The sequence below is a fragment of the Ovis aries genome, chromosome 17 (assembly GCF_016772045.2).
Source record: "Ovis aries strain OAR_USU_Benz2616 breed Rambouillet chromosome 17, ARS-UI_Ramb_v3.0, whole genome shotgun sequence".
NCBI classification, from domain to species: Eukaryota; Metazoa; Chordata; class Mammalia; order Artiodactyla; family Bovidae; genus Ovis; species Ovis aries.
The window spans coordinates 68,411,564-68,423,876 of NC_056070.1; the positions used below are offsets into that span (position 1 = coordinate 68,411,564).

The 12,313-nt window shown below is 47.6% G+C and overlaps 2 protein-coding genes across 2 annotated transcripts in view; one reads left to right on the plus strand and one right to left on the minus strand.

Moving 5' to 3' along the window:
* The window catches only part of ZNRF3 (zinc and ring finger 3), a 144,150-nt gene extending 140,350 nt beyond the window's left edge, over nucleotides 1–3,800 (plus strand). The window contains exon 9 of the mRNA XM_027956687.3: nucleotides 279–3,800. Within this exon, the coding sequence (XP_027812488.1) occupies nucleotides 279–322 (44 nt within the window). The 3' untranslated portion in view covers nucleotides 323–3,800. The remainder of the gene's footprint in view (nucleotides 1–278) is intronic.
* Nucleotides 3,801–4,382: 582 nt separating this feature from the next.
* C17H22orf31 (chromosome 17 C22orf31 homolog) lies at nucleotides 4,383–7,638 on the minus strand. Its single transcript, XM_027980264.2, has 3 exons — nucleotides 7,570–7,638; nucleotides 6,144–6,593; nucleotides 4,383–4,824 (listed from the first exon to the last, which is right to left on the minus strand). The coding sequence occupies exons 1-3, from the start codon at nucleotides 7,636–7,638 to the stop codon at nucleotides 4,396–4,398; spliced, it is 948 nt and encodes a 315-aa protein (XP_027836065.1). The 3' UTR covers nucleotides 4,383–4,395.
* Between the last annotated feature and the right edge of the window lie 4,675 nt (nucleotides 7,639–12,313).

Genomic DNA, 12,313 nt, shown 5'->3' on the forward strand with positions numbered 1-12,313 from the left:
AGACCCCTCTCCCAGCTGTATCAGGCCCTGCCAACCCCTCTGACCACCTCCCGCTTCTCTCCTTGTTCATGATGTCATCCACCCCGTGCCCCCATCCTGTTCCCCTAACATGCCAGGTGGTCCCAGCCCCCAGGTGCCTCTGCCGCTTCTCTCCTGCAGATCTCGGCTTAAGCTCCCCCAGGGGATGGGCCCCTGGGTCCCTTGCCTGGTCCCTGCACGTGGTGCCTAAAGGCTGCGGGGCTGGCCCCCTCCCCTGACGGTGGTTCTCTCTCTCCCAGGACTGATATCTCGCCCAGCGGACAGCGGCAGCCCTGGAGCCTGAGCTCCGAAGGAACTCTTCCTTGGAAATGGGAACTGTATGGAGACTCCAAACTCTGACTTCCTACAGAAAAAAGAAAACAAAAAAAAAAATTTTTTTTAGCTTTGACAAACACAAAAGTGGTAATAAAGAGAGCCCTCCTTCTCAACCCAAAATGTGAGCCACCTGTGGCAAACCGCCCCCCCCCCCCAACCATTAACAAATGAACAGACAAAATTCTGAGTCTTCTGCCTCTTTGATAACATGTTACTCTTCTGTTTTGTAAAGTGTGTGTGCTTGGGGTTCCGAGGTGTGTGGGATTGACTTCTCTGCTTTTATTTTTTTTTTAAGATATTATATGTAAATGTAAAAAGTTATTTAAATATATATTTTAAAGAACCCTAACTGCCAACTTTTGCTGAAAAAAAAAATCACTGCTGCATTAACCACATCATGTGTAGATACTGTTGTCTCCCTGGAGGGAGCTCAGGCCTTTGAAAAGCTCAGGGCTACACCTGCCTTAGAAAATGAACCAGAAACTTGAAGTAAAGCTAGTTGATATGGGTACAAACTCTGAGGAACAATGCAATGCTGCCTCTTTCTTTCTCGTGGCAAATCCCAACGTACAAAGCGTCAGGCCTCCTCGGAAGCCAGGCCTGTCCGGCCCGCACCTGCAGGCCGTTGATGGCAACAGCCGGGGGGTCGGGCGGAAGGCCTGCCGCACTGGGGAGCCGGGACAAGCCATTGCTACGTAAGCCCTGGGGTGACAGGGGCTTTCGGTCCCCTTGTCGCCCCTGTCCCCTCTGGTCTGCGTCCTAGATAGGACAGAGCCCTGATCTTGGGCTTCCCGCCACTGGCTGCAGAGATGGTTCGATGTGGGGTGTGGGGACAGACACCCAGGAGGAATGAATGTACATGGTTTTGCAGCCTCGGTGTCTGACCCAAGTTAGGGGAGGGGAGGGATGGAGGGCACCCTGGCGCAGAGTGGGCTTGTGCGCATGCGTCCCAGCGGGCGCGGCCACGCCCCCGGACTGTTCCGACTTTGGGATATCTTCCTAGGGGCGCGTGGCAGGGACCCCATAGGGTCTGAGCTCCGTATGAAAGTTTCCCATCCCATCGCTTCAGGGTTGTTCAGCCCTCTGCCTCATGGCTGAAATTGCTCATCTCGCCTGCAAATGTCTACTATCCTTTCTACCTAATGCACTATTATGTATTGACTCTCCGTGAGACAGAAAGAGACTATCAGATAGTTTAGCCCCAAAGGGTAGGTTTTTGTATATTGTTCCAGCCTTTCGTTGTTTTCTTTTGTTGTTATCGTTTTAAGAGGGAGGGAGAGTTTAAAAACCCAAACCATTTTTAAAAAGATGTTTCCATTTTAAAAGGGAGAATCTATTTAAAGCTGTTTCAGATCAGGGATCATTAGCCTGTTTGTCCAACGTATTTCTTGTCCTTAAAAAAGTGTTTGTTTTTTTTTTAAAGGAAACTAATCACCTTAGCCCTTGTGTCTGCTAACTCTTCTGGTCATTTCTGCTTATTCATTTATTCAGCAGGTGTTTGTTGTCATCTGAAATGCTCATTTGCCGAATAGAACCTTGAGTCCTGGCCCCCCCATAGGTGGGGAAGCGGAGACCTCTGCCAGGGGGCTGTAAGACTCTTCTCCAGTCTGCCCCAGGGAGGTCAGCCCAGGCTCTGCACCAGAACATTTTGAATGAGAATCTTATTGAATCCCTTTCTTAAAAAGCCCAGCCTGTGGTGAGGGCATCTACTTACTTCTGGCCAGGATTTGTCAGAAAGAAATCTCAGCATCAAACGATTGAGCCATCTGCCCATTAAGGGGCTCAGATGTGTCCCCTAGTCTCTGCCGTGGGACATCCCTCTGAGGCCACCCCCACCCCCAGCCCCACCTGTGTCTGGCACACCTGTTGGTGAGGGTGTGGGCAGCGCCTGAGCCGGTGACGTGTAATCTGGGCCGCCTTTATTCCTGGGGCCGAAAGTAGCAGCTGCAGAGGACAGCAACTTGCATAGGGAACGGGTGGGGGCTCCTAACACGGACTACAAAAAGCAGCTTCTCATTGTTGAGATTCTGTTTGTTTGTGGTTTTGTGTTTTTTGTTTGTTTGTAATGCCTTCGAGTGCATATTCTCCTCTTTGTCTGAAACCCGACCCCCCAAAGTGGCTTGCTTTAGTCCCAACTGGGGAAAAAAAAACCACTCCTCAACAGCCTTAAGCAATAAATGGACGAGGAGAACATGTGGCTTCAACTGGGCTTATTAGAATAAATGTGTCCAATTTTCATTTGAAAAGAACAGTGACTACAGATGGCAAAAGAAATGCATTTAATTTTCATATTTTATAGGGTGGTAGAAACAGAAGAATGAATTTTTCAGACTTTGAAATCTCTAACCATTGTCTTAAATCTGTGTTGGGTCACAAAGCATAATGACCCAACTATATTGCCTCACCGTTCAAGTCAAAAGAACTGTCTTCTTTGAAGTCGTAAGACTCCAATAATGATGAGTATCTTTTCTCAGTGGCCTCTCCGTGGCCTCTCCGTGGCGTGTGGGGGTTATGTAGACGTGGAAACTGGAAGCCTCGAATCTTCCATTGAGAACCACCCCCTACACACACACACCCATGAGCAGGAATGTGACTGTTGGGCGTGGTCCAATGGCCCAGCCTTGGGTGGAGGGCAGCCATGTAGATTAAAAAGTGCTGGAACCAGTGGAAAATGGGGGTTGGGGAGTTCTGGTCCACCAGGTACCTCTTTGTGGCCACAGCCCTGGGATGCTGGCCTTAACTCTCCGTCTCTTCGCCTCTCCCTTACCTTGACCCTGACCCTAACCCACGCCGTTTTATAAAGCTCCTTCTGCTGCCCACTGCCCACACCCTCCCTAATGTGCTGCTAGCCCCTACTCAAAGCTCATGCAGGACTAATGCTTTTAAAATGAGGTCTAAAAAATAATTACTAATCAAGAGTATTATTTTTTACACAGAACTGCCTTTTTCTATGCTTTATATAAACTCTATTGTATTGGTCTAACAAGGCACTATTTTAAAATGTTTTTTTAAAAAAATATTTCTCCCATAGCACTTAAAAGATATTTTGTAAAGACTTTTGCTGTAAAGATTTTGTAATAAAGTTGTCTAAGGGCTCCTTCTCCAACATTACCATTTTTAAAAAATGTTTTAAAGGCTAGAAAACGACTTATGTATATTCTGTATATGCATAGCAGCACATTTCATTTATGGAAATATGTTCTCAGAATATTTATTTACTAATATATTTATCTTAAGCCATGTCTTATGTCGAGAGCGTGACATTGTTGGAATAATCATTGAAAACGACTAACATGAAGCCCTGTAAATACATGATAATTGCACACAGATTTTACATGTTTGCCGACCAAAAATGATTTAAAACAAGTTGTAGTCTTCTATGGTTTTGTAACAAATTGTACAAATGACTGTAAAAAAAAAAATACAATTTTATCAAGTATGTGTTATATGTTGTCGTTGCTCTGTTTGGTAAAGGTCTTACAGATGCCACAGAGGAGAGCTGCGCGTGAAGCAGTGCCTGTCACCCACGGTGGCTTCTGTGTAAACAGCATTCAGGTAACTGGGGATCCGGGTGACGTCCCGGGTGAGCATTTGTGATTATGTCCCTGGTGGTGGTGGCAAGTTTTCTGCTCAGCCCTATGTGTGTATGTGGCAGGGGAGAGGGGAATCCCAGGAGCCTACTTTTTAAAAATAGGGACCATAGACTGGACGTAACCATTGATTTCACCTGGCAGGCCTTTTCCTATTTGGAAGACTGAGGGCCTCCAGCCCCTCTTTAAGGGAAAGGGACTTGTAGGGAAAAGGCTTAAGTGTCCAGCCTGGAAATGACCAAACCCTGCAAAGGTGGAGAGGGGGCCCTGCATCTTAAGTGAATCTCCTACTCATCCGTGCTTGCTTCCCCCCTGCCCTGGGGAAGGTAGTCACTGATTTGTAAAGCGCTCTGAGATAGCATGGAAGGTGCAAAGCAGTGTTTATTTTTCAGACATCCAGCAGAGAACATCCTAATCCTGTGAACTCCAGTTCCTATTTCTCCCTCTTGAGCTATTTCTTGGGCACAGCCTCCTCAACAGGCTCCTTGTGGACTTCCAGCCGCTTCCTGCCTGGCCGCGGGTCCTTCTGAGAGTCTTCAGGGGCGGCAGCCTGTCTGCACAGAGCCTCCCAGAGCTTTTGTTTGATGGCCTTGCCCAGCTCCAGGCTGTACCTCTTGGGGGTCCCAGAAGGATTCCACAGCATGGGCTCTACCACAGTGTGGTACAGAGCCTGGTAGCTCTCAGTGGGGAGGCCGTGGATGACTAACGCATCCTCGGACAACTGCTGCCTCTTCCTGATTTCAGGAAGTGAGGCTCGGCCCTTCCAGGACGCTGTCCCCATGTCCCGGGATAGCGCTTGGGTGGCGGCCACATGTTCAGCATATCTGCTCTCAAGATCTTGGCAGACCGTCGCTTTTTTCTCCTTTGAACTCTCTTTACTCTAGCCAGGAAGAAAGCAGAGAAGTCAAAGCTAAAACTTGAGAAGGGAGCTCAGAATAATTATCTGGGATTTGTGTCCCCGAGTCTTGGTTACAGCCACAACCAACATTTGTCTAGCATGTTCTAGTTTACTGAATTCCTTTAGGGACGCCTCTGTGAGCGATTTGCCACAACACTGGAAGGTCAGCAGGAGATGGCTCTAAAGGCAAGGAGCTGGGAATGGGTTTGCCCAAGGCCACACAGCCATTGGGTGGGCCCTGGCTGTCGCCTAGAGTGCCACACAGGACCCCAAGCATCTACTCTGTGCCAGCCTCGGCTTGAAAACCGTTTGTGTGCACTAACTCATTTCATTCTCATGAAACCCTATGAAGGAAGGGCTGTCACTCCCCGTTTTATAGATGACAAAAGCCAATTACAAAGTTGGGATCAGAACCCTGAGTGACTAGCTCCAGGAGGCATTCTGTTTTTTCTTTTTTTAATTGGAATATAATTACCCCGTTTTCCTGGTGGCTCAGTAAAGAATCTGCCTGCAATGCAGGAGACCCAGGTTTGATCCCTGGGTCAGGAAGACACCCTGGAGAAGGGAATGGCAACCCACTCCAGTATTCTTGCCTGGAGAATCCCAAGGACAGGGAGCCTGGTGGGCTACAGTCCAAGGGGTTACAAAGGGTCCGATACGAGTGACTGACTACACTTTCACTTTCTTCATAATCGCTTTACAATGTTGTATTGGTCTCTGCTGTACAATGAAGTTGCTCAGATACATATGCATGCATTTGTCCCCTCCCTCTTGGACCTCCCTCTCGCCTCACGCCCCGCCCCTCTCCCCGCTGCGGTCCCACCCCTCTAGGTCATCACGGAGCACCAAGCTGAGCCCCCTGTGCTGTGCAGCAGGTTCCCACGTGGTGCCTCCTGAGCTCTGCTGGCCACCAGGAGCAACAGAGCTGGACGCAGATCAGGCCTCTGGATGCCAAGCTCTCCATGTTCAGATTTATAGCTAGATCTGAGGCTCAGCTCTGGGGTTCAGGCGTGTGTCTCTGAGCCTTTCTCATCTTCATTTTCCCTTCACATCAAGCTCCTTTTGTCTCTGCTTCTGAAAACCACTTTGTCCTCCTCTTGAGCTGGGCAGAGGATACATAGACATGACCCTGGATCTCGTATTCTCTCTGCTATATCACATCCCCCACCCCCATCCTAACTCCCTCCCACCCCCTCATGCAATCTTTAACTTCAGGATTTCCTCTTCTTCATGGGAATCCCTAGCTTACCTTTCCCTCTTCCCCCTCTGTCGCATTTCCTCCACCACCAGCCCTCTCCTACCTCATTGACGCCTCCTGCAGGCCCCCTGCGCCTGGGCGAGCCTGGCTGCTGCCCTGCTGGCTGCTTGCTCTTGGAACTGATGGAGTTTCTTGTTCCGCCCCGCTGGGTGGTTTTCATTGTTGCATCGTCCCTGGGCTTTAATCTCTTGGAGGGTTTTGCGTCTCCAAACTTGAGTGGCGCTGGGCAGCATTTCTCCTTCAGCTGTCGCCTGAGCACCAGTTTCACCAGGGAGAAGGAACTGGCAATGACTGGGTCCTTTACAACTTCCCAAGAAGAGGTGGGACCTGGTGTGGGGGCAGTGGTGTTCGGCTCAGTACACGTTCTGGTTGTCCAGATGTTGGTGAGAGCTGGAGTGTCCACATAGCAGCCCTGGAGCCTGGTGTTCAGTAAGATAGACTGTCGGAGTCCATAGGCAGGGATTCTGGGCTCTCGTCTCACATAGATTGGATGCTAGAATCATAAGGGGGAAAGAGGAATAAAAAAGACCAATTCTCCAGCTGAGACTAGAAGGTCTATTTTGGAGGTAATGTACTAACATCTTTTTAAAGATCATTCCTTCCACAAAAACTCTTAGAAACTTTTCTACACATCCTGTCTCCTGCTCACCAAAGCCTTTTGTACCAAGTAGGAAAGCAATAGTAACTTCACAACGTCACAGTGATGGTCAGGTTCTCAAAGAGCATAGCATGCTTGCACTGGAAGTGGAGGGAGAGTTGGGGAGCATTTATAAGGAATTGAAAGCAATTTCTGTCTCCTGGAAAGCTAAGGGAAACCACAGTGGGAGAGGAACGGGAGACAGGATCACTTGATCTGCCTACAGAGCTGTAGCCAGTTCTCAACTCTGCTACAACCCAGAAATGACAGCAGGTAAAAATCTCGCCAAGTCCTGAAATCGCTTCTAACCAGACTGCCATGAGCCAAGAAAAGCTGCTAAGCAGGGAAATATACTCTGGGGTCTATAAAGGCAAAAGTACAAGGTAAATGATGCTGGCCCCCATTTCCCAGGACCAGCCAAGAACAAGAGAACAATTTGGAGAGATTAGAATCACACACTTAAAAGAGACCTGGCTTTCTAAGAAATGTCATCTATAATAAAATAAAATCACCTTACCATATTTCAGTTGCCTTAAACTTTATTTTAGCTAGCTTAGTAGGGGGAAGAAATATGTATTTTCTTTTCCCTTTTTCTTTTTTGTTTTGTTTTGCTTTGTTTTAATATTTCTATCACCTGTCTTTCTCTGCCTCAGTCATGCATGGGCAAACTGCTGTTTGTTTAGATTTTGGCTGTCATGCAGGCAGTTTTGAACCATTATCTCTAGTATTTGTGATGTCACTTTGGTTTGTGATGTGGGTGTGGGTGGGTGTTACATCATCAGATTTTTATAGTTGATTTATGTTGGAAGAAGTTCTATTTTCTTGTGCTTACAGCCTCAGGAACTTCTCTAGCCCTCTTCTTCCCAAAAATGGCTCGGGTGAATTTTGAAGGTCCTGACATTCTTAAGAAGCACCCTCTGCACGCAGCATACTCAAATATGCAGACCAGGTTTGTGGGTACAGGTAGCGAGATGTATCTTTACCTGTGCACAAGGGCCCTTTTCCGTGCACATAAAGAAGGTACTGTTACGTTCTCAGAACAGCTGCCAAAGTTAGGGACCAGAAATGAAAGAACACGTTCCTGCAGTCCTGGGCACCTACCTCTGCCCGCGTGTCTCTCCCGGGGAGACTACATGGTTTCTGGAATGTGGTTTTATTTTACATCCCATGGCAAATGCAGTAATTAGAGCTGTTAGCAGTGTCAAGGGCTTGAAACAAGAACAAAGACGCCTCTTCCTGGGAACTCTTGGGCAATGCTGAGCTCCTTATCAGGTGCTCGCCCCGTTGGTGGTTTTGACATTTCATATGCAGAATGCCAAAGGAGGCTTCCTCCCCAGGGGAGGAGGAGAGCGAAATGATGGAAAAACAGAGCATGAGTCTGGCAGGAGTTCCTGGAATCACATGTGTTGCCTGTTTGATTTTTTTTTTTGTTTGTTTGTTTTTGTTTTTGTGCCTGGAGTGAATCAAAGTCGCAGGCAGACCGCACCGCAGGCCACCGTGGAACCACCTCCAGGCTGCCAGCGTCTGGACCCACAGACACTCAGGAGGACAATGGGGCCCACTCAGTGTCTGAGCCTTGGCCTCACCTCCCGAGAGGTGGGTCAGTTTTAGAGCAGGGCATCGGAAAGGATTTGTCTCTGGGAAGCGTTTGCAAACGTCTGGAGGTTGGTCAGGCAGGCATCCTTTCAAAGTTGGTGAGCCCCGGAGAAGTGCACCCCTGCTCTGGGGCTACGGTCTGCCTTTATTCCGCATTGTGGGAACAGAAGGGCAAGACACAGGGAACCATGCCTCTGTTTCCCTTTGCTCCTTCCCTGTCTTGCGGTTGACTTTCCCTTACCACCTCGTTCCAAACACTCAAATGTGTTTACTTTCCTGGGCCTTTGACTCAATCACTGAGCAACACTGCTCTGCCTCTCGGAGCAGTCAGAATCTCTAGCACAGAGCTCTTCACACAGATGGCAGCTGATACATACTCTTCAAGCTCCATTAAATTCTGTCTTCTCTCCCTTCCATGTAACTCTCTTCAGTTGACACTGCCCCAGGAGTAATCCTCATGTTCTTTACCAATAATTCAGAGTAATTTGACGTGTGCTATAGAACTAAAAAGCCTCTTGATGAAAGTGAAAGAAGTGAGTGAAAAAGTTGGCTTAAAGCTCAACATTCAGAAAACTAAGATCATGGCATCTGTTCCCATCACATCATGGGAAATAGATGGGGAAACAGTGGAAACAGTGGCAGACTTTATTTTGGGGGCTCCAAAATCACTGCAGACGGTGACTGCAGCCATGAAATTAAAAGATGCTTACTCTTTGGAAGGAAAGTTATGACCAACCTAGATAGCATACTGAAAAGCAGAGACATTACTTTGCCAACAAAAGTCCGTCTAGTCAAGGCTATGGTTTTCCAGTGGTCATGTATGGATGTGAGAGTTGGACTGTGAAGAAAGCTGAGTGCCAAAGAATTGATGCTTTTGAACTGTGGTGTTGGAGAAGACTCTTGAGAGTCCCTTGGACTGCAAGGAGATCAGTCCTGGGTGTTCATTGGAAGGACGGATATTGAAGCTGAAACTCCAATACTTTGGCCACCTCACGCAGAGTTGACTCATTGGAAAAGACCCTGATGCTGGGAGGGATTGAGGGCAGGAGGAGAAGGGGATGACAGAGGATGAGATGGCTGGATGGCATCACCGACTTGACGGACATGAGTTTGGGTGAACTCCGGGAGTTTGTGATGGACAGGGAGGCCTGGCGTGCTGCGATTCATGGGGTCGCAAAGAGTTGGACACGACTGAGCGACTGAACTGAACTGAACTGAACTGAACTGATTGCTCCTATTTCTGTAAAACCTGTGTTGATTGAATGCTCACTGTAGTCCAAAGCATGGTTCTAGACTCTTTACCAACATCATCTCACAAAACGCTACCAACAGTCTTCTTTAAAAAAAACAACAACAACAACAAACTTATTTATTTGGCTGCCCAAGGTCTTCGTTGCTGCATGCAGGATCTTCAGTCTGCGTTGTGGCATATGCAGTCTTTAGTTGCGGCATGTTGGATCTAGTTCTCTGACCAGGGATTGAACCCAGGCCCCCTGCATTGGGAGCAGGGAGTCTTAGCCACTGGACCACCAGGGAAGTCTCGCCCACTGGTTTTAGAAGTTGTCTCGAATGTCCCCTGCTGTGTTAGGTGGACAGGGAAGTGGATATATGAGGATACATTAAACAAAGTAACAAGTCTTTAACAGAGGTTGTTCCCTTGAAGGTTGTTCAGAAGTATGAAATCAGGATGGAAAGACTCCATTTGGTCCAGGGTCCTGAAACCATGGCAAGAGTTTCCATCGTTGGTGCCAACACTTGGTCCAGAGAACTTGGGGTTGAGGCCATAGGGCTTCCGTGTTGCGGAAAGATCTGTCCCTCAGTTTGATTGGCCAATGAACCTTTTTTACTATGCTGAGCTGAGTCTACATAACTTTTACTTTCCATCCATCCTTTGGAGCTCTTCTTCCTGACATATCTAAATCATTGCTTCTGTTTGCAAACACATCTGCCCTTCTCTGATGTTTAGCCAGGCTCTCCTCACTGTATTTTTAGCTCTATTAATCTTTCTTCTTTCTTTTTCTCCTTTACTACCCCTCTTCTTCTCTGTCGTTTTTCTTAGCTCCTATTCTCTTTCTGGAGGGTTGGTGAATAAAGAGGAAATTGAGCCAATTCATATGAATTCTCTTCTTCCTCCTTCATGCCCCATCCTCAAATTCTAATGGAATTTAGTTGTTTTTAATTTCCACAAAAGATGTTTTTTAACACCCAAGCAAGTAAACTTCCACACCCATATGGGAACACATCTGAGGTTCATGATGCAGAAGTTTTAGGAAAGAAGAGAGAAACTCTGGATGAGAGAATTTGTAGATTCCTGAGCCGTGATGCAAACTCAGAGGACCAGTGATTTAGACCACATGTGCCGAACACACACCTCTCATGGCCAAGTATGTGAGATGAGGGTGTCCTGCCAACCCCTTCTCACCTGGCTCTGGGTTCTCAGACGTGGCCACCAGATGCCCCACAGACATCTCTAACTCCTTATGTTCAAAACCAAATTTTTTTTCTCCCTTCACCTCCATCAGAAAAGACAAACTACTGCTTCTCTTCTCCATCACTAGTCGCCTGACTCAGAACCTGGGAGACAGGGTCAGTAACAGTACTGTGCTGAGATGAGCCCGAGACTAAAGGAAAATCAAGAATCTAGATCCTGATTTTATTTTAAAATTTAAGATTCTGTTCATGAGTTTTTTGGCATTCATTTAGAGTTTTTAAAAATATTGCATTTAAATGTAATGCACTGGGACTTCCCTGGCAGTCTACTGGTTAAGACTGTGCTTTCAATGTAGGGGATACAGGTTCAATCCCTGGTTGGGGATCCCACATGCAACACGGCACAGCCAAGAAATTTTTTTAAAAAATTTAAAAAGTACATAAAAACACAGTCCAGGGCTTCCCTGGTGGCTTAGTGGTAAAGAATCTCCTGCCAGAGCAGGAGACAAGTGTTCACTCCCTAATCTGGGAAGATCCCACATGCCTAGGAGCAATAAAGCCTGTGTGCTGCAACTACTGAGTCCTTGGGACTCAACAGAGCCTGGGAACTGCAACAGCTGAAGCCCAAGAGCCCGAGAGCCCGTCCTCCACAAGAAGAGGAGCCTCAGCGATGAGCAGCCCACACACCGCCGTTAGAGTAGCTAGAGGAAAGTCTATGCAGCAACAAAGACCCAGCAAGGCCAAAGATAAAATAATTTTCAAAAACACAGTCCATTAAATATATTTAATATATTTTAAACTTGATTAAATATTCATCTTGATTACTGAGTTTGGGGCTGAATCGCTTCAGTTGTGTCTGTTTGTGACCCAGTAGATTGTAGCCCACCAGGCTTCTCTGTCCATTGGATTCTCCAGGCAAGAATACTGGAGTGGATTGCCATGCCCTTCTCCAGGGGATCTTCCTGACCCAGGGACTGAACCCGCGTCTCTTACGTCTCCTGCACTGGCAGGCAGGTTCTTCACCAATAGCACCACCTGGGTTTGGGGGCCCCCTTAAATCTTGTGCTTAAAGCCAATGCCTCATTCACCTCACCCTAATCCTAGCCCTGGACCACTCAGGGAGCATTGGTTGCTAGAACCCCACAAAGACAAGAAGGCAGTTCACCATGGTGGGTGATGAGGTGTGTGGTCTTGAAGCCCCACTGGGGTCAAAGCCCAGCTCCACCACTAGGCAACCTTTGGGCTAGCCATTAGCCATCTGTGTATGAGGGGGCTGGTAAGGGTGCCTCCCTTGTAGGGTGACTGCCATACATGCAATATGATGACAAAACCTGCACCCTGCCGAGAGCTCAGTAAAATCCTCAGTGAATGCCTGCTATTCTTGTTATTATAACCAGATTTCTCATCTCCTGCTCTCTCCACAGCATGACTGCCCTTTGAGCAGAAATCATCCCAGCTGGAGTTTCAAAGATACCAGGATCCCCCAAACTCCACCAGCTGAGATCACTCAGATTTTGGCAAATCCTGCTGCCCTCAGGAGGAATCCAAGG